This window comes from Heteronotia binoei, chromosome 13, assembly GCF_032191835.1.
Source record: "Heteronotia binoei isolate CCM8104 ecotype False Entrance Well chromosome 13, APGP_CSIRO_Hbin_v1, whole genome shotgun sequence".
NCBI classification, from domain to species: Eukaryota; Metazoa; Chordata; class Lepidosauria; order Squamata; family Gekkonidae; genus Heteronotia; species Heteronotia binoei.
This window is the reverse complement of record NC_083235.1, coordinates 35491793-35512939: the sequence shown is the minus strand read 5'-3', so window position 1 is coordinate 35512939 and position 21147 is coordinate 35491793. Positions and strand designations below refer to the sequence as shown.

Sequence of the window (21147 nt, the reverse complement as noted above, 5' to 3'; positions counted from 1 at the left end):
ATCCAGCTAGAATCTGTAATCACAACCCATCTGAAAAATGAAAAAAAAATCCTTTTTATGATCCCTCTTGCCAGCCTTGACCATCTATTCAAGAGGATAGCTAAAATGAATTAAAAGCATAACGACTGCAGGTGTCAGTTGTAAGAAATGCCATCCACAGCCAGCCTACATATTGTGCTAACCCTGCATCAAAAGATGACTTCTAGAGAATTATTTGAGCTAGAAAATAAATCTCTTGCTTCCAGTAGAAACCAAAAGAAAACTCTCTGAATAGTTTCAGCACTAACAGAATCAACACTCCACAAGGAATGAGATAATGCAACAAATACCACTCACCAGATAAATACAAATCCACAGATTGACGAATCCAAAATATTATTAAAGGAAAGAAAATGAAAGAGAAAAGAACACACACAAATACAAGTTAGAGAAGATGAACAGTGTGAAAGATTTCTACGTACTTTTCAGTAGGAGGACCTCAGTTTGGCCAACAGGAGAGGAACAAAGCTTGGATATTTAAGAAAAGTTGTTCTTAAATTTTTTTAAAAAGTATATATGCAGGTTGAGTCAAGTCTGAATACTTGGCACAGAGTAGATTCACTGATGTAGGTCAAGTGTGTATGAGCTAAAATATTAATACTAATTCTTCAGTACGAGAAATAAAGGGATTTATATAAGAATCCTTGAGGAAGGGGAGAATCACTGTGAACTTACACAACAGTTACATCTCATATTAAAGCAGATAGAAGATGCTAGCCAGACACAGTACAACAGAATAAATGGGAAATGAGATGGTAGTAGAAAACTGGAACTTTAATCCCAGTTGAACCACAGGTCTAGGATTGTTCTGTCATAGCCCTTAGTAAACCATGATAAAAAATATGCCCATTGATGACTTTAGCATATATAATGCATGCCCTGGGTGCCCCAGCAGTATTTTATCCCTGCACAATACTCCCGACAAGCCTTATTCCACTGCCAGTATCACATTATGCTGTCTCTGCGTAATCAATGGGGGAGGTAGCTTTACAGCTGACTGCCTGAACTTTTGTAGCATGCATTAAGTATACCCCCCAGCATAAGAGAATGTAACAACCATCACCATTAAAAAATAAATCCCAAAATTTAAAGTAGACCAAATGTTTAAGCAGAGGGATAAGGAAGGAGCAATGCTACCTTGCTACTTTTTATAGCCTTTTCCAAATTTAAACTGCTGAATGTATACTCAAGCAGGGCTTTTTTTTTGGTAGCAGGAACTCCTTTGCATAATAGGCTACCCCCCCTCCAATGTAGCCAATCCTCTAAGAGCTTACAGTAGGCCCTGTAAGAAGAGCCCTGTAAGCTCTTGGAGGATTGGCTACATCAGGGGGGTGTACATCAAAGGAGTTCCTGCTACAAAAAAAGCCCTTACTCAAGTGTTGGGGACACAGAATGGAATAACCCACAACCATGTGTGTGTGTGGGGGGGAGATAAAGACTTAAACATGTTTATTGTTTCCCCTTCTTCAAATGGACATGTTTGAAGTTACAGAAAATAATTTTTTCTAAGTATAATAACTGTTCAAAGAACAGTTACTAGCACTCAGCTTTGTTAAGTGTTAATGACACCAATGATAACTTCGAAGTTATCACTTGTAACTCGTTAAATTTAGCTGCAGATTCTCTGAAGTTCAACTATCCAAAATACACATAAATTGCTCTTCAAGCATATATTTAGAGATCAGTATCAACATAGTACAACTGCTTTTCCATGATTAGAATAATCATCACTACAATAGTCTCTGATTCACCAGCTCTTTTTTAGCTGTATTTTGCACATTAGAACTGACTTCTACTCTTTCTGTACCCAAAAAAGAACTAAAACAGTAATAACTTCCTTACCCTTCTTTGCCAATCTCTCCAACCTTCAATGCTTCACTCAGAGGTTCTTTACCAAGTTTGGTCAAATTCATTTTGGTCTCGAGGGTCATTAGAAAAGATCCATTGTATGATATCTCCAAGTCAATCCAAAGCCCTAGAATTGACATTTAGGAGCATTTTAAGTGCCACATACAAGAAATGCATGTACAGTGATTAAGAAACACTTCCATAGACTTTATTAAGTGTAACAAAAACTATTTCTGAAAACATGTTAGTCATGGGGTTATAGATTTTAAACCTCATTTAAAAGATCCAAATTAGACCCCATTTCTTTTTCAAGTCACTTGCTTCTCAGCTCAAAAAGCTGCGTCAGAGCTATTTCGTTTCTATATGCTAAAACCTAACATTATGATACTACGCAAGTCAGTGGGTGTAGACCTGTTAACATTTTCATGATACAGACAGTGGCTGCCATGTTGATCTCAGAACTGGGCCAACCTCTGGTTGAAAAATTAAATTCTTATTGTATGAGAAGCTGATCCAGTCAAGAAGAATTAGCCTTATTGCCACCCCGGGCAGTTCGCAAAGTAACTTTTCATCAGAGGTATGCAGGTTCTCAGACAGAAGCAGAACTAGATTGCAGATTCAGCTGTCGACTCCTATGCTGACTACACTACAGTAGATTAGAAGTAAAACCATACCAAGATATGCACGGGTCATTTGGTAGAAAAAATAGGTGGTGCAGCTCACCCAGGATTGTTATGCAGCTGCACCTACTATTCAATGGACAAGGTGGGAAGGAGGAGGTGGAACTATCAGAAAGGTTCAGGAGCTGTGCTCCTGTGAGCTCCTGCTGAATCCGAGGCCTGAAGATATGGATACTGATTGTGTACTGCACTGTCTCCTGGAAGAGTGCTACATATGCACCCATACTTTGATATGAGGTTCAGTGGCTAAATACTATTGCCAATCTAGGTTTTCCCTCTTGTGTTTCACTTCAAAATATACCACAGGAAACCGTTCTACAGTCACTGGCCAGAACCTAATTCTTAGCTACTTCCATTGTCCTCAACAGCTCTTTAGGCAGCACTGCATACTCTAAATTTCCAGAACAGCTTGTCAGGCAGTACTAGGTGAGGAAGTTCAAAAAAGCCTGCTGGATTTGTTGATCTCCCTAGTCTGGCTTTAGGATTCAGTTATAATGCTGAGGACTCTTCAGTGGCTCAATTGCCATCCATTATAAAAGCAGCCCCAAAACCACTGTGTCCAAAAATCAAACACTTAATAAAGAATATGAAAAATATTTCACTCTATAAGAGCAAAAAGAGCCCCATGGTGCAGAGTGTTAAAAGCTGCAGTCCTAAGCTCTGCTTACAACCTGAGTTGTTCGATCCCCAGTGGAAGCTGGGTTTTCAGGTAGCCAGCTCAAGGTTGACTCAGCCTTCCACCCTTCCGAGGTTGGTAAAATAAGTACCCAACTTGCTGGGGTGAAAGCGTAGATGACTGGGGAAGGCAATGGTAAACCACCCCGTAAAAAGTCTGCCATGAAAACATGAAAGCAATGTCACCTCAGAGTTGGAAATGACTGGTGCTTGCACAGGGAACCTTTCCTCATAAGAGCAAAAACATCCATAAATTCATACAAAATTCATACCCAGTATCAAAAAATGTTAAAAAGTCCCACTGACAAAATGTCCATTCCACTGAGTGACTCTGACAAAACTTGTTTCTGTCTTCAGTGGGTATCACTCCCAATTTCTTTCTTCTCCAGATTCAAACCTCAGATATTGGCTGTGAAGGCAAAATTCATCCCCACGTGATCGCCAGCTTTTTATCATGTTTCACTGTTTCCAGTTTTTTCATAAACCGATTAAATAACCTACAGATGGAAATACATCAACAGACAGCATAATAACCTTCTACATAGCAGCAAGAGAAACTTTTTACAAAAAAGGGAAACAAAACGCAAGCAAACATAGATACCTGATAGCAGCATTCTGCCTATCTTTTCTTATATGCTCATTTTTCAAAGTCTTAATTGGCAGCTTACTATGGATCCCCATTGCTGCCATTAAAACACAAACCTCAGCTGTTGCATATTGACAGGTTTAAAGGAGTCTCACATACAAATAATAATCCATAACCTTCTACAAAACCAGAACCAACATACTAGATAAAGCAAGAAAGATAATTACACTGATTTAAACCGAAAGGTATAGTTGTATTAGGACGATGGATCCATCTAGTTTCACTTTGCAACAAGTTCTTACGTATATTTCCCCCTCTACCATTAGTACCTTTAATTTTCTGGATCACAAAGAATCTCCACATTTCCACATCATGGCCTGTTTCTGCATAATGTTGGGCAAGAGGAACCCCAGGAACATGGTGCCAAACCCTAGAGATAAGTTCAAGGATGCGCATCTTGACCGCTTTTCGAGAGCAGCCAATGCACATTTTTTTTGCACACTCCGCATAACAGAGCATACACAACGCCCTTAGAGTCACAGTTAATTTGAAGCTGGTTAATTTAATAGTTATACTTGTATTCAGGTCTACATATTCCTTTAGAGGTAAAGCGTAATTACATGCTTTACATCTTTTGCATCGGAAATGTCCAATAGGTAAACTTGATGGTACTGGAACTTCCTGCAGATCAGTATGAATCAGAATGGCCTGAATGTTTCTAGACCTCCGAAAACCTACTACTGGGGTACACCCGCATCCCACAATACTGGATACCACGTTCCAATGGTGGAGAATAATTTTTTTGACAGCTAGTGTTTTCAGTGTATATTGAAATGAGCAAAATATTTTCTGTGCTTTTTCTTTTTCATTTTTCTTTCGCCCCCTATCAGATTGTAACATTTCTCCTCAACTTTGTCTTGAAGCTCTATATCTCGCCTGTCGGATCACCTCTTCCAGGTAACCCCACTCTCCTAACTGAGCTGCCAATTGATTACCTGCTCTGAAGTAGTCCTTCTCCAATGTGCTGTTCCGTTTTAATTGCAAAAACCGTCCAAATGGCAAATTATTATGTAAATGGGGGGATGGAAAGACTCATAATGCAAATACCCATTTTTTGCCACCGGTTTTCTATGATTTTAAATCAGCAAGGTGTTTTCTCTAGAGCGAAAAACTACCGTGTCCAAAAAGACTACCATGTCTGGATCTTTTTTGAAGAAGAATTTTATGTTCTCATGACAGGAATTCATCCACTATACTAGATCTTCAACATATTTTCCTTTTCTAACCACTAAGAAAATATCATCCACAAATCGAACATAAACCAAAATCTCTTTAAAAAAAGGGTTTATCTCATGATTACACAAATAATCCGTTTCTAACAAAGTCATGAATAAACAAGCGAAAGAGGGTGCAAATGCGTTTCCCATAGCTACCCCTTTACATTGCAAGAAAAACTGTTCTCCAAATCTAAAATAGTTTTTTTCAATTATCAAATCAACTAAATCTAGTAGGAAAAACGTAGGGGGATCCAGGTCTTCTCTCTGATCTACATGATTTGTGCCGTTCTTTTCAAATCCTCAAACGGGATATTCGTGTACAATGATTGTACATCCATAGTTAATAGGGAGACACCAGGTGGAATAGCCAAACCCTCAACTTTGGAGATGAATTCTCTTGTATCTTTAACAAAACTTGGCATTTTTTCAACAAATGGCTTTAAGAAAAAATTAACAAATTGTGAAAGAGGTTCGAGTATAGCCCCTATTCTTGATACTATTGGGCAACTGGGAGGAGGGAGCCCTTCCTTGTGAACTTTTGGAAGTATATAAAAATGGGAATACTGGGAAAAGGGTTATTCAAAAATTCAAACCCCTTCTGAGATATATATCCCATTTCTCTATCGTCTGTGGTTACTATTCTCACCAGTTTCCTTATCTGCTCTGTAGGGTCTGATCCTAACGAGGCATAATAAGTCTCATCCGCTAATTGGATTTCAGCCATTTCACAATAATCTTCTTTATTGAGAACCACTATCCTCTCCTCCTTTATCTGCAGGTTTATAACTAGGGTGGGGTTCTCAGCTAAGTCCTGTAACATTTTTCTGTCCTGTTTGCTCAAATTGTTATTATATGGTCTTCTCTGATCTTCAAGTTTCTCTAAGTCCTGAGGTATTAGTCTCTCAAACACAGCTATATGTGATAGAGGGGGAAATATACATAAGAACTTGTTGCAAAGAGAAGCTAGATGGCTCCATCATCTTAATACAACCGTACCTTTCTGTTTAAATCGGTGTAATGATCTTTCTTGCTTTATCTAGTATGTTGGTTCTGGTTTTGTAGAAGGTTATGGATTACTATTTGTATGTGAGTCTCCTTTAAACCTGTCAATATGCAACAGCTGAGGTTTGTGTTTTAATGGCAGCAATGGGGATCCATAGTAAGCCACCAATTAAGATTCTGAAAAATGGGCATGTAAGAAAAGATAGGCAGAATGCTGCTATCAGGTATCTATGTTTGCTTACATTTTGTTCCGCTTTTTTGTAAAAAGTTTCTCTTGCTGTCATGTAGAAGGTTATTATAATATCTGTTGATGTATTTCCATCTGTAGGTTATTTAATCAGTTTATGAAAAAGCTGGAAACAGTGAAACATGATAAAAAGCTGGCAATCATGTGGGGATGAATTTTGCCTTCACAGCCGTTATCTGAGGTTTGACTCTGGACAACAGAAGAAATTGGGAGTGATACCCATTGAAGACTGAAACAAGTTTTGTCAGAGTCACTCAGTGGAATGGACATTTTGTCAGTGGCACTTTTTAACCTTTTTTGATACTGTGTATGAGCCCCGTGGTGCAGAGTGGTAAAGCTGCAGTACTGCAGTCTGAACTCTCTGCTCACGACCTGAGTTCGATCCCTGTGGAAGCTGGTTTCAGGTACGAAGCTCAGGTTGACTCAGCCTTCCATCCTTCCGAGGTCGGTAAAATGAGTACCCAGCTTGCTGGGGGGAAAAGTGTAGATGACTGGGGAAGGCAGTGGCAATCCATCCCGTAAAAAGTCTGCTGTGAAAATGTTGTGAAAGCAACGTCACCCCAGAGTCAGAAATGACTGGTGCTTGCACAGGGGACTACCTTTACCTTTTTATGAATTTTGTATGAATTTATGGATGTTTTTGCACTTATAGAATGAAATATTTTTCATATTCTTTATTGTTTGATTTTTGGACACAGTGGTTTTTTGGCTGCTTATCTCTACTGTGTTGCCACTGTTTTCTTCCTACTAATCCATTTTAAAAGGGCAGTGAAATGACAATAGCTATTTATTCAGAGCTACTTGCAATGGTTATGTTCTCTAGACAAAAACAGAACACTCCCAACCATTGCAATGCTCTTCTCTGTATATCATCCAGCAATTATAATGCAGGAAGTTTGAGAGCATCTGGGATTGACAGAGACATAAAGTACCACTTAACAGATTCAGAACTTAACAGATTCCTGCTAATGACAGCAGGAAATGGAGCAGCATCATTGTGAAGCTTCTGCAACGTAATATTTATTATGAATCTGGAAAAAGTATGCTCGTTATGCAGAAATTGCTTTGGCGTACACAACATACTGACATCAACCAAGGGACAAAATGCATTCAGCTAGTTCACCCAGTTTGAACAAACAAACTTACAGTATGACAGCTTTTAGAATGTATTTGACATTTTTGAAACAGTTGGCTACATCTTTTTATTTTTGTACAGTTTCCCCATTTTTTACCCCCATGGAAACAGTGTAGTAGTGCTCGTTCAACATCTTCGCTTTTAGGAACTGTGGTCATATATTAATATGCATTGGCAAGGCTGGTCCTAGACTGTCTGGCACCTTAGGCAAGGCTAACTTTGGCACCCCTTATTGCACTGATAACATCACCGAGTCACATAGGGGGCACCCAATTTTTCATCCCTAGCAGGCTGGCGCCCTAGGCAATCACCTAGTTCACCTAGTGGCAGGGTCAGCCCTGTGCATTGCAATTTTCATCCATTACAGCTGTTGTCCATTGTGACATATCAGGGCACCTCCTTCTATGTAGATGTTCACTTTTGATGAGATTCATGTTTGGATGTGCATCCATGTTCCTAGTTTTATATCCCAACTAGTTTGCTGAAGAGTTTGCATGTTTAGCTACAGCGGATTCCCCCATCCCTACTCAAGTAAATTAAAACAAAACTTGGACAGAGGGTAATTTGTTTACATTATTTACAGTCTGCCTTTCTTACCGGAACTCAAGGCAGATTACGGAGTCAATCAACAAGATGGGACATTCAATAAACAATGCAATAGTATTGAGGTAGAAGTCTATGAACAGAACTGAAGCAGAGCCTAAGACTGATTCCCCACTAGGCTTGTTTTGGCATCAGAACTCTTTCCCCCGACGCTTCTGTACAATTTTGCACAAGCTGCCGCGGGGTTGTGACTTGTTCCGTCTCTTTCCCACAGCAAGCATAAACTGGTTTTCAGAGGATCTTGCTTGCCACAGGAAAGAGGCAGGTCAGGTCACAGCTCTGTGAGAGCTTGTGCGAAATCAGACTGAAGTGTCGGTGGAAAAAGAGCTCTGACGCTGGAACAAGTCTAGTGGGAAATTGGTCTAAGTGTTAACGTGAAACATTAAATGATATAAAATTACACAATAAGATTAAACCCACAGCAAACTATACACAGTAGTATAGGTCACAATCTCCAATAATTTAACCAAGTACTTTCTATATAATGCTATCCCATTACTTGCATAGTAATGCTTCTTGAATAATTCAGTTTTGCATGCTTTGCAGAGTGGAGGCCTTTCTGCCTTCCTCAGGCAGGCCATTCCATAGGGTGGGGACCATACTGGTGAAATCAGGTTACAGGCAGTTGTTGAGTCTGCCCATTTGTAGGTTAGCACCTAAAGAAGGCCATTCTTGGATGAACAAGGCTATCATGGCAGAGCATAGGCAGAGAAACGGTCTTACTGATAAGTTTTCACTCCAGTAGGAGTGCAAAATACATGTTGGAAGTTCAACATGCTGCATTCCTGTAGCAACCCTAATATTTTAAGATCTTGCAATTTTTTTTAACCACGTTGTTTTTTAAAAGTACTCTTGAGTGTGACTAAGGCACAAAAGTTTTGCAAGACTGTCTTGGAAAAGACCACACACATTTCCTTAGCTAGAACATGCCCTCTCTGAACAGTCACAACCACAGGTGTCCTTGAGCATTTAAGGACAACAGGTGAAAATACTTGTCCAGCAATAAATCAATGATCACTTTCTTTAAAAATAAGATATTTTGACATTTATTTGTAAACACTCACATATTAGCTGTAGTAATTTATTGAATATTCCACAAAACCTAGTTTACAAGCCTAACCAATAACAAATGAAGAGGGAAATTCTCCTGCGAAATACAGAACCGTTCATTCATGACATAAACACCAGTTTGATCAAATGCCAATCAGAACACAATATTTTACCAGAAAATGGGTGGGTGGGTGGATTTCTACCAAAAATATCACCATGAGAAAAAGGTACAAAAGCCATAAGTCATTAAAAGCTATTTCCAAAGGCATTAGTTATTTCACATACTTGCATTTCAGATGCCAGAAACGTACTATTTTAATAAGAAAAAACTTTAAGTCATTGTGTGGTTTTTATCAACAGCTGAAGTTCTTTCACCAGGAGAAATGAGAGGGTACCCAAAGCAAAAAGAGTCCAGATTTGGCTTATGTAATCAGTGAATCAGCATGTTCCAAATACCAACATTCTTTTAAACAATGTAATGATTTAGAGAAATGAAACAACTCAATCAGTTTACTGAGAGAAGATGTTTTCTTCCCATCCATACAACTTTACATTGTCCAATACAGGGAAACGTACAGGGAATAGAACAAAAGTTTTATTGTATTTCATTTAAAAGTTGTAGTTATTTTGCTGTGTGCATTCATTCTTGTTATATGTATATCTATTGTGTGTGCCATGTATAAAACAAGCTTTTAAAAAGGCAGTATACTTGCATTTTCTTTAAATGTCAGTCCCCTTTGGAATACGTTAAATATTTCAATATATGAACCTCAGAAAACCATATCTGTACCTAAAAAACCAAGATAGTTTACAAAAGTCTGCTCCAGTTTATCCATGTCCAGTGCACTTGGGTTTAACAAGACAGAGAACACTCCAAGACAATCACTTCTTTCAGTTCAAGTTTTGTGTGCACTAATTGCAGCTACAAAAGTTTACATCTGCAGACAAATTGAGCAGCATTACCCAACATCACAAGTGTGCAGTTTACATATTTTTCACTCACAACAAAAGCACTGTCAGCCATTTTCTCACAATACAACACAGCATGATCTGCTATCTCTGCTATGTCTACAAGATATCCTGAGCCAAATGCTGAGATAAGACCTTTTCAGTGTCTAGGAGAGTGTCACCTAGAGAATCCATAAATGGCATCCTGCTAGTAGCCAGGAGAAGCAAGAAAAGAAAAGCAGTAACAATAAACTTGCACGAGAAGAATGGAGGAATGACAGTAGTTTTCTCCTGAGTAAAAGAAAGTTTGTCCACATCCACTAGCTTAAATTGCTCCCAGTGGATGATATCAAAGCCTTTTAATGGTGGAGCTGATGTCCACATTAGGACAAGGCAATCTGGTCTCCTTTTCTCTTGGAATTCTTGCATCTGCTGCAAAAACACAATGGGTTCAGACACATCCTTAAAGGCTTCTACAATGTTAAAAGTCATCCATTGCTCTTGTTGATTTCTGGATCAAACGCCTCATTGTCTCAAAGTCTGACAGGGTCTTATTCTTCTTTTACTCCAGCGTATATTGTAATTTCTTAAAGAATTCTTTGACTCTGTCATAGTCTTTGGTCACCATCTGGAAGGCCTTCCTCTTTCAAGTTTCCAGCATGTCCACGCAAGAAAGCACATCCCCACAATGCCATATTTCAAACCCCTGGAACAGTGTCTCAAAAGCATGTTGCTCCTGAAAGTAAGCATCTTCAATGGAGCAAAACATGTACTTTATATGATCTCCTTGAGTGGCACAAATACCATGCATCAACTGTGTGTTGGTTTGGTGAAAAATGTTGAGGGGCTGGCAGCTGTGCACCTTACACACTGGCATTTTTGTTGTTCCTTTAATTTTGTTATATTTCTCCACAATATGTTTTAGAGAATAGTTACCTGCCAATTATTGACTCCTGTAACTGTAGTTTCCTTTCTGCAGGTGGGACATTTGAAGAGACTACCTCCAAATCACATTTTGGACATTTCCTTCCAAGTTCCCTTCCAAAATTTCTTACAAAAGTTGTGTGAACATGGTAGCATACTGTGACATTGACCAGTAAACTAGGAGAGATCAAGCAGGCAATTCTTGCAGAGGGGCAATCTAGTTTGGTTTTTTTAAATGCCCCAAAGGAGTAGTCAGTGAAGCCAGAGAAGTAAACTTTGTTAAGCTGCCAAGTTTCTTGCAGCACGACTATATCATGGCTGGCCCAGAGTCAGAAACGACTGGTGTTTACACAGGGGGACTACCTTTACCTTTTTTTCTTAGGAATTTCCTAATTTCTTGGGAGCCTATTCTGTTTTCCCATCCTGCCATATTCCAAGAGTGGATTTTCAGCTTCCATTTGTTGACACTGAGTCAATTCCTTTTTTTTAAGGCATTTCCTAATTTCTTGGGAGCCTATTCTGTTTTTCCAACCTGTCATATTCCAAGAGTGGATTTTCAGCTTCCATTTGTTGACACTGAGTCAATCATTATTCTTCTCCAACGGAAGTACCAATTTGTTCTATGAGCAGGTTGATCTTTTCAAATATTTTTTGCAGAGTTTCTGACATTAAAAGGGTTTGAGATGCTAGCAAAGCTAGTGTCTCTGATCTCAGCAGAAAGTAGGCAAGAAAAACCAAATGAACTGCCATGCATGAGAACGACACAAGTAAAAGAGTATTTATCAATTAACATTGCTTCCCCTACATAATTTATATTACTAATAAGACTGGAATACTACATTAGTAGCTGAATTACACCCCTTTACTGATTAGAAACAGGTCTCTAAAGAGATGGCATATAATTTTTTAAAAAAATAAACATCAAACTATAAGAAGTTGCTAACTACAGGATAGTCTTTATTGCTAACAGAGCCAACAACTATTACATATTACCTTTGTAATCAATAGTGGGTTTGTAGGCTTGAAGGATTTTCGGCACTGCAACTCCCATGTCTAGTTCTGTTAGTGTTAGCTCATTCATGAAGTACGGCAACTTGGAAAAGAACAAACACACACTTTAGCCACATAAAGGTAGCCAGAAAAAATACTTGACATGAAAAGTCATCATAAAAAGGTTTTTTAAGCAATGTGGGAAGAAAGTAGACCTATGAGCAATTTCTGGGGGGTCACCTTAGATTGGTTGCTTGATGGGATCATTACAACACGCAGATTAGAGTGGATTGTGGTGTTGTCCAGCAAGGCATATGTTCATAACAAGGGATACTTTTGACCACTTAACTAGGTATTCTTCAACCATGAAGTGATCTTGTGTACATACTTCTGCTTTGTAAATTTAAGGTAGTTAAAAAAGAGTCCACTCATAATTTAGAGTTTGAGGAAATGTACATTAAAGATTCAGAGCTAAGGTTGCAAAAAACAATATTTTAAATTCAGAGATGTACTTAACATTTCATGCAAAAAAACAAAAGTTTTACATAATTCTGATTCAACTGTTACAAGACTGGCATGAAATAACTATACACATTCAAAGCACGATGAGGATCAATTCCCACTAATACTTTCTTCTACCATACAGGGTTAGTACTATGAACACAAACAAAACCCCCAAGAATAAACTCAACAACTTGTTATCAACGGTATTAGAAAGTGCCATCAAACTGCAGTTGACTTATAGTGATCCAGTAGTGTTTTCAAGAGAACAGACGAACAGAAGGGACAGGCAAGTGAAATTGTAACTGGTGATGAAGAGAGGGCAGAACTGCTCAGTTCCTACTTTTCCTCAGTCTTCTCTTGAAAGGGAAATGGAGCTCAACAATGGCAAAAACAAAACATATGATGAGGGAAGGGAGCTGCAGCCTAGGATCAGCACAGGGATAGTACATAAACACCTAGTTTCTTTAAATGAAACTGTCCTCAGGGCCAGATGAATTGCACCCAAGGGTACTAAAATAATCTGTAGATGTAATTTCTGAGCCTCTGTCCATTATTTTCGAGAATTCTTGGAGAACAGGTGAGGTTGCAGAAGACTGGAGTCTGTCAAACATGCGGTTTCAATGACGAGTCAAGTTTGATACAAAACTACGTTTATTGATAGACCGATACTTTCAGTGTAACAGATTCTTGAGAGTGATGCTAAAGATACATTGATACAATACTTTTAAGGCATACTTCAAAAGGATTCCAAAAGGTGGGGGTGAGGGATGTGCTCTCACACATAAACTATCATAAATGTCTACATTCTCATGGCGTTATCAGGACTCTGTCCTTGCTTTCCCCAGTTGTGTCACATTCCCTAACAGGAATGTATGGGAAGGTACTGATTACTCTTTCTCAAGTTAGTTTCGTTTCTCTCTACTTTTACTTTGCAAGCAATAAAGTAAGAAGGGGGAGGGGGAAAGAATAACAGAGTTAACAGACCTTGGTCCTCCATGATATTTCACAGGCCAGCTTTATGAAGGACCCTAAAACAATCAATTTTCAATGGAATTCTACCATGTTGACAGAGTCAGGCAACTGTTTTCCCCATCTTAAAGAAGGGAAAAAAGGAGGATCTAAGTAACTACCGACCTGTCAGTTTGACATATACCTGGAAAAGTTTCAGAACAAATAATCAAACAGTCAGTCCTGGAACATTTAGAAAGGATGGCTGTGATCACTAAGAGCAAGCATGATTTCTCAAGAACAAGTCATGTCAGACTAATCCTATCTCTTTATTCAAGAAAGTTACTACCTTGCTGGATCAGAGGAATTCTGCAGACATAGTTTATCTTGATTTCAGTAAGGCTTTTGATAAGGCTCCACATAATATTCTTGTTGACAAGTTGGTAAAATGTGGTTTGGATCCTATTACAGTTAAGTGGATCTGTAACTGGTTGACAGATTGCACCCAACAAGTGTTTATTAATGGTTTCTCATTCTCTTGGAGAGGAGTGACAAATGGGGTGCCTCAGGGATCTGTCCTGGGACCTGATTCATTCAACATCTTTATAAATGATTTGGATGAAGGAATAGAGGGAATGCTTATTAAATTTGCACATGATACTAAATCGGGAGGAGTAGCAAATATGGTAGAAGACTGAGTTGGAATACAGGATGGTCTTGACAGGCTGGAAAAATGGGCTAAAACACATAAAATGGATTTTAAGAGGGATAAATGTAAAGTTCTACTCAAATGCATAATTATAGCATAGGGAGACTTGTCTCAGCAATAGTATGTGCGAAAAAGATCTAGGGGGTTTAAAGTAGAACCTGAGTCAGCAGTGTGATGTGGTACCTAAAAAGGCAAAGGCAATGGCAATTTTGGGTTATATCTACAGAAGAATAGTGTCCAGATCTCACAAAATGATGGTATTGCTTTGCTCTGCTCTGGTTAGACCTCACCTAGGGTACTGTGTTCAGTTTTGGGCACCACAATTTAAGAAGGATCTAGACAACCTGGAACATGTCCAGAGGCGGCTGACAGAGATGGTGAGGGATCTGGAGACCAAGTCCTATGAGGAAAGGTTGAAGGAGTTGGGTATGTTTAGCCTAGAGAAGAGTCAACTGAGAGGTGATATGATCACGAAATATTTGAAGGGCTGTCACATAGAGGATGGTGTGGAGTTTTCTGTGGTCCCAGAAGGTAGGACCAGAACCAATGGGTTGAAATTAAACCAAAATTTTCGGCTAAACATTAGGAAGAACTTCCTGACAGAGCAGTTCCTCAGTGGATCAGGCTTCCTTGGAAAGCGGTGGACTCTCCTTCTTTGGAGATTCTAAAACAGAGGCTAGATGATGGCCATCTGACAGCAATGCTGATTTCAGTGAATTTAGGCAGACCATGAGAGGGAGGAAGGGCTGCATCAATGCTAAACTGTTGCGGGGGGGGGGGGGTTACCATCTACTGGTCATGGAGTAGGGGTAATTGGGTATGTTGGGTGGAGATATCTGTGAATTTCCTGCATTGTGCATGGGGCTGGACAAGGTGACCCTGGAGATGCCTTCCAATTCTACGATTCTTTGCTTCTAGATGAGTTTGCCATTGCCTGCCTCTGTGTCAGGACCTTGGTATTCCCCTAAGTAATAACCAAGACTGACCCTGCTTAGCTTCTAAGCTCAGGCTAGCCTAAGCTAGTTAAAAAGAACAGTTCAAAGCAGAACCTGCAATTAATGGAGAGGACTTTAAAAAAAATCATACATTTAAACTGGTAGTCTTTATGTTTTGTAACAGGAATAGGAAAATACAGGAATGGCCTGCCTGGATCAGACCAAGATGTACCTTGTCCAGTGTCTCCAAAAGCTAGCTAGAGGCCTTGGGATTCTCATAAACAAAACATGGGCACCTGTTTGTTCCTAGTATCTGGTACACAATGAAATCCTACCTCTGTACATGGAGAATAATTTAGCAATCATGTCCAACAGACTTAACTTCTCTGAATTTCCCTTGCTTTTTAACTGCTTATATGCCTCTCTGATTGTTTTTCAGCTCAAAATTGCTGTCCTCCAGCTACTATTTCACCCACAGAGGAACACAGGTGAAAAACCAGCTTCGGAAGGGCAATTTTGAGCTTAAAAACAACCAGGAATGAAAGGGTCACATGGCCTCACATTCCTCTGCTCAGATCTGCTCAAGTCACTTTTGACTTTTAAAAAAAGGAAATCGGGGAGCTCCCTAAGACACATTGTTTTTGCAGTTCGCAACAAGCTTGCCTGAGGTAGTGCATTTTCTAATCCGGTCTGCATGCATCAGCTAGCAAGGTTCTGCTTATCAGCCTCCACCTCTGCCTGCCTTTCTTCTTGGGCTGTGCTCTTGCAAGCGAATGTATGGAAGGGGATGCAATGTGAGATCTGGCTCTACTGTCATTTCCCCCAAACTCCTCACAGTGCGTTGGCTGAAATTTCCATCCTCACAGTTACAGATTGTTGGCTGTAAAACAAAGTTGGAGCCCAGTAGCACCTTTAAGACCAACCAAGTTTTACTGAGAATGTAAGCTTTCGTGTGCTAAAAACACACTTCATCAGACAATAATATGGGATGGAATTAGTGCTCCTATATATAGAGAGAGTGGGCAGTGAATTAGTGTGCAAAATAGTGAAAATGTTTTTGGCAGATTAAAGGAACGACAAGTTGGGGTCTGGTAATCATCGGTTTGGGTTGACTGGGAGCAAAAAACAGCATAGGCAATAAACATCAAAATTGGAGATTGATGCCAATGTCATTAGGTCTCTTAATTGTGAAGAGCAGTAAATTAGACTCTGGTGTAATATTCTATTGGTCTCCTCTAAAGCACGGGTTAAAACAACATTTGCCTGTAGAATGAAGCTGGAGTCTGTTCAAATAGTAATAAAAAATTACACTAGAATACAGTGGATGTATACCTCTCAAGTATAGGCTAAACTAACAACATCCTTTTTCTAAGAGTAGTTCTGTCAGAGAGATTTCTACTCTGTTATATTGCATAATATCATAGATATTATTCTGATACACTATTCTAAAAGAGAAATACATTGGAATACAGTGGATGTTTAGTTGTACTTGGTGAGAATGGGTTTAGCATACGTAATTAAATAAGAAGCCAATATCCCTGTTCAGTCCCAGGGAGGTGTTTGTTCCAAGTTTCATAATAACTTGTAATTCTGCTAGTGTATCAACAATTACCAGAAGAACAGCATAGATAAGCAAGAGGGTGCATAAGTAAGAGTTAATTAAGATGACCTGCTTAGCTCTGCATACAGGAAGACCATTACTTCACATGCATTTGCCAAAGATGCATTCAGTGGTGATATAATAGTGAATGTTAGAACAGCTTACGCTGTGCTTGAATTGGTGCCTTAAACAGAATTGCAGGTTTCAAGCTGACAAACACATTATCCAGAACATCACTCCTGCTGTGGTTTCTGAAGCAACCTAGAGAACTGTCTACTTTAAAAGATACAATTTAGCCAACCTAATTAAGGAATAAAGATCTAACCTAGGATGCTCAAAAAAGAAAGGAAGGAAATTAGTTTTTTTTATGCTAAGTAAAAACATTATTAACCCAAGAAGGAAACTATTACTGTTTAGCAAGGGAAGGAAAGAGAGTAACAGGGTGTTCTTATTATTTTAATAGAATAGACTTCCTTCACTTCTTCCCCATTCCCCAGTAACTTCTAGCATTAATTGTCCCGTTTTGTATCATCACCACAAACTATGCATCTTTCCCCTCTATATCACTGGATGTTGTTGGTAGGAGCAGGACACTCCCTAGGTCCTTTAATGCTGGATTCACTGCAAGTTCCATCTGATTAGATAGGGCAAAGGAGAAACTCTAGAATGGGCCTGAGATAAGAGATGGGATCCACATTTGTTAGATCAAGCAATGGCCATTTCAGCCAATCTGTGAAATTACTGTAATTGATTTTTGTAAATGACTGTGATATTATTTTGTAACAGCGCATGATCTGAGGAAGACAGAATGAAACGAAGCTGAGCAAATTCAGAATTTTTGTCTATGCGTCAAAATTCAGGACTGTGACTTTCCCCACTGCAATATTTTGGACTTTGAATGACTACACAATTAAGTTGTGTTTCTTTAATTAATGTTTACATTTTCCATATGAGCCCTACAGATTGCATTATTGAATATGACGCTGCAGAATTTTGGAACTTTGTAAAAGACATGAACACAAACTGATTTTCTATATAATAGGATTTCGTGCTGCCACTCCTGAGGAAGGTGGGAGAAAAATAATCTTTTTTAAAAATCACCATTGGGTGACAGTGTGATATCACTGATATAACACTGTGATAAGAGTGATGGGTGTTGTGTGTTGAATTTCTAATGAAAGCAATATACTTTAGTGGTTGTACTAAGGCAAATGACTGTATTCATTTCAGCAGGAAACAAACAAAATTTGGAAATAAAACTCTTGTTTAAATTACTCTTGTTTGTTAATAAGATCACCAAAGTGAAGTTCACATGAAGGCTTCTTAAGTATTTAACCAGGAGACATTATTAATCAACACGTGCACATAGTAGTAAAATATATATATAAAATGAAGGGAATCTTGAGAATTATCCGTACCTTTATTTTGCTAAGCTTCATTTGTATCTTCTTAGACACGAGGTCAGACCAGTACTTTTCTCCCAAAAAATCCCAGAATATTCTTCCAAGCAAAGCATTCACCCATGCTTCCTGTTCCTCTTCTTCACTATGGGCATCTGGCAACTACCAACAGGGAAGGAGAATGTTTGTCCACTTACAGCAATTCACACAGCTGAATTACATCTGGAGGTTCCTACAAGTCGGTGTCAGTTATTACCTTCACACACTTCTATCCCACTGTCACTTCTGGTCAACGTACTTCTTGTACGTTTTTTAAAAACACAAAAATGTTCAAAACTTATTTGACAAAGGCAAAAGTAGGATCGGCACACATACCACAAGAAACCATCCATATAAAACAGGATTTAATTCAGAATAAAAATAGCTGGCTGTACAAGTGACTCGCACTTCCTTTCCTGCTCTTTGGGTAATACACCTAAAACAAAAACCCTTGCATCATCCTTAACATGAAATGAATGCACGGATGTTTTCTCTAGAGCTCACATATTGCCACAGGAAGGGACACAACTTCTTACTTTGTTATCACATGTGCTCCCTTTCACATGCATCCTCAGACATGTACGGACTCTCCAACTTGGGTTCTGATCACCAACCTAGAACTGTAACTCATACACCCAACCCGGCGGCGTGTCTGGGATTACCCTCATGCTCAGGGGGCAGGTGGGACCACCTGTGGGCATCTATCCTAGTGGGATCCAAATCTGCCATCCCAAAGTGACCTGCAGATCATCGACTGGCAGGTAGATCAGTTGATGAGCTGGCTCCTTTCCCCATGTTGTGCCAAGGCTTACTACAGCTGTAACCAATAATGTTGTGGCCAATTTTATTCCATTCTTTCCAAGAAAACCAACAACAACAACGTGTGTGTTTATTATTTCGACTGAAACTGCAAATTGGACTAGGATTTGTAGGCATAGGGCCACCTTGGCCCCTCCCCTTAGTGCTGGAGCGGCAAACTCTTAAGTGGCTATATTAGGCTTTGAGTAACCAGCTCTTTTCCAAAACAAGGTTAAAATTTTCTTCAGCGAAACAAGAGAGCAGGCCTTGTATTCAGCAGGAGCTCACAGGAGTGCAGCTCCTAAACCTTTCTGAGGGTTCTCCCTCCTCCTCCCAACCTTGTCCATTGAATAGTAGGTGCAGCTGTATAACAATTCCTGGATGAGCTCCACCACCTGTTTTTCTACAAAGCGACCACTGCATGAGGGTATGGGAACTGAAAGGAACCTAGGTAGAAGGATAATGAAATGGCTGTGTCTAGAAAGATGTGCATCTGGTGGCTTAATAATAATTCAGTTTTGCATTCAGGAGGACTTGCATTTGCTAGCAAGGTTACACTGATAGACCAGTTTTGCAAGCCTTGCAGCAAAAGGTAGACATGCAGATGCCCCAGTAAGTAAGTCTCCCATCCAAGATTTTGGCTGCTCATTAACATAGCCTGACTAAGGAGATCCATAACCTTATCTTCTCCAAAGCAAGGCATTGCTAGCTCCTAAAATGGTTGCTGAAGTGTGAGTTTAGCCAAGATGGAGTCAAAGCAGCACATGTCTAGTAAAGGGGCCCCTGGTAACAGTTTGAATGTTATGCATAAATTAGGAGAGAAAGGAGTCACAAACAGAGAATTTGCACTTCCTAGGTAATTTTCATAGCTCTTCTACATCACAGATTCATTAACAGTACAAAGGATAGAACAAAGTAGGAGTCAAGTTGCAAGTCTTAAAGGTGATACTTGACTCCTAGTTTGTTCTACTGTTTCAGACCAACACAGCTGCCCACTAAGTACAAAGGATAGGAACATTCAGCTCCTCCTACCATATGAAACCTTGAAACAGTAAGTATTATGATGACACTATAAGAGTTACACCAGCTCTGGAATTCCCAACACTCTTTATATTAAGGAAGTCTGTAAAAATTAACAAGAAATCAACTTAGACAGAAAACAATGACAACAAAAAGAAGCAAAGCCACTTAATGGAAGATGTTCCATTTCCCAAACACAGGCAAGTAGAAACCCACTGTACACAATGGAAGACTACTGAGAACAATGCAAAGAACTTAAACTTCACCTTCTTTACAGCAGTAGGGCTACTATCAGCACTGTGATCTGGGCTTGCAATGGGGCTTCTGTGTTCCTGTGGAACGCACTTTGCCATATAGACATTGTAATCCAACAGCATTTTTTGTCTCATGGTGGCTGCCAGTTCCTTCTGCTTTGGCTGAGAGAGGATTTCTTCTATGCTTCCTTTACTGCTGCTTCGACTGTGTGTAAGAATTCCAGTCTGGCTATTGGATCTACTGTGCGCTGGCAGAAATCCTAAGGGAGGAAGGGGGAAAATCCTCACAATCATTAGTAAACGATCAAACACAAAAGTGGAAGCCTATGACAGTCAGAAGCTTAAGATGCAATGATTAGAAGGTTGTTAGCATAGCAGGATTAGCACATGGCAGTTTTAATAGAGGGCAGGTAAATGCACTAAATTCTGGGGCCATATATCCTAAATCACTGTAATGTAATCTAATGGTACAGTCATTGTCTTGCTTAGCAAACTCTCCCAGTCATGCACACACTTTATTATTAAATGTTTAATTTTCAAACAGCTGTGGCCAACACTACTAATATCGGGCGAAGAAAAACAAATCTCTTTTCAGGAATGAAGGCACATAATTAACAAGATATATGTTAGCAATTGGAAGAGGTATCACAGTGATCCAGTACAATAAAGTACTCGTGCAAAAAAAAAAATTCTCTACAGTCTTTCAATGTCCATAAAGTGCCAAAAGTTGGAATCAGCAGTTGGACATCTACTTTATTGTACTGGATCACTGTAAGCTTCATTGCCTTTAAAGACCCACTGTAATGTGGCAACACATGTAAATGCTTTAAGACTGCTATACTGAAAATTCCCAAAATTACCACTGAAAGTGACATTGACTAAAATTTTGATTATTCATATTTTAATATATTGGCATTAGTAACTATTCACGGTTTT

At 39.2% G+C, this 21147-nt stretch overlaps 1 protein-coding gene and 1 pseudogene across 2 annotated transcripts in view; both read right to left on the bottom strand.

Annotated features, from left to right (window-relative positions):
• The window catches only part of TEX2 (testis expressed 2), a 68311-nt gene that overhangs the window by 23080 nt on the left and 24084 nt on the right, over positions 1–21147 (bottom strand). For both annotated transcript variants that reach the window (XM_060253492.1, XM_060253493.1), the window contains exons 4-7: positions 20224–20471; positions 18119–18262; positions 12008–12107; positions 1882–2014 (exon numbers count right to left, since the gene is read on the bottom strand). In XM_060253492.1, coding sequence (XP_060109475.1) covers positions 1882–2014; positions 12008–12107; positions 18119–18262; positions 20224–20471 — 625 coding nt within the window. The remainder of the gene's footprint in view (positions 1–1881; positions 2015–12007; positions 12108–18118; positions 18263–20223; positions 20472–21147) is intronic.
• On the bottom strand, positions 9950–11170 carry LOC132581437 (E3 ubiquitin-protein ligase TRIM13-like; annotated as a pseudogene).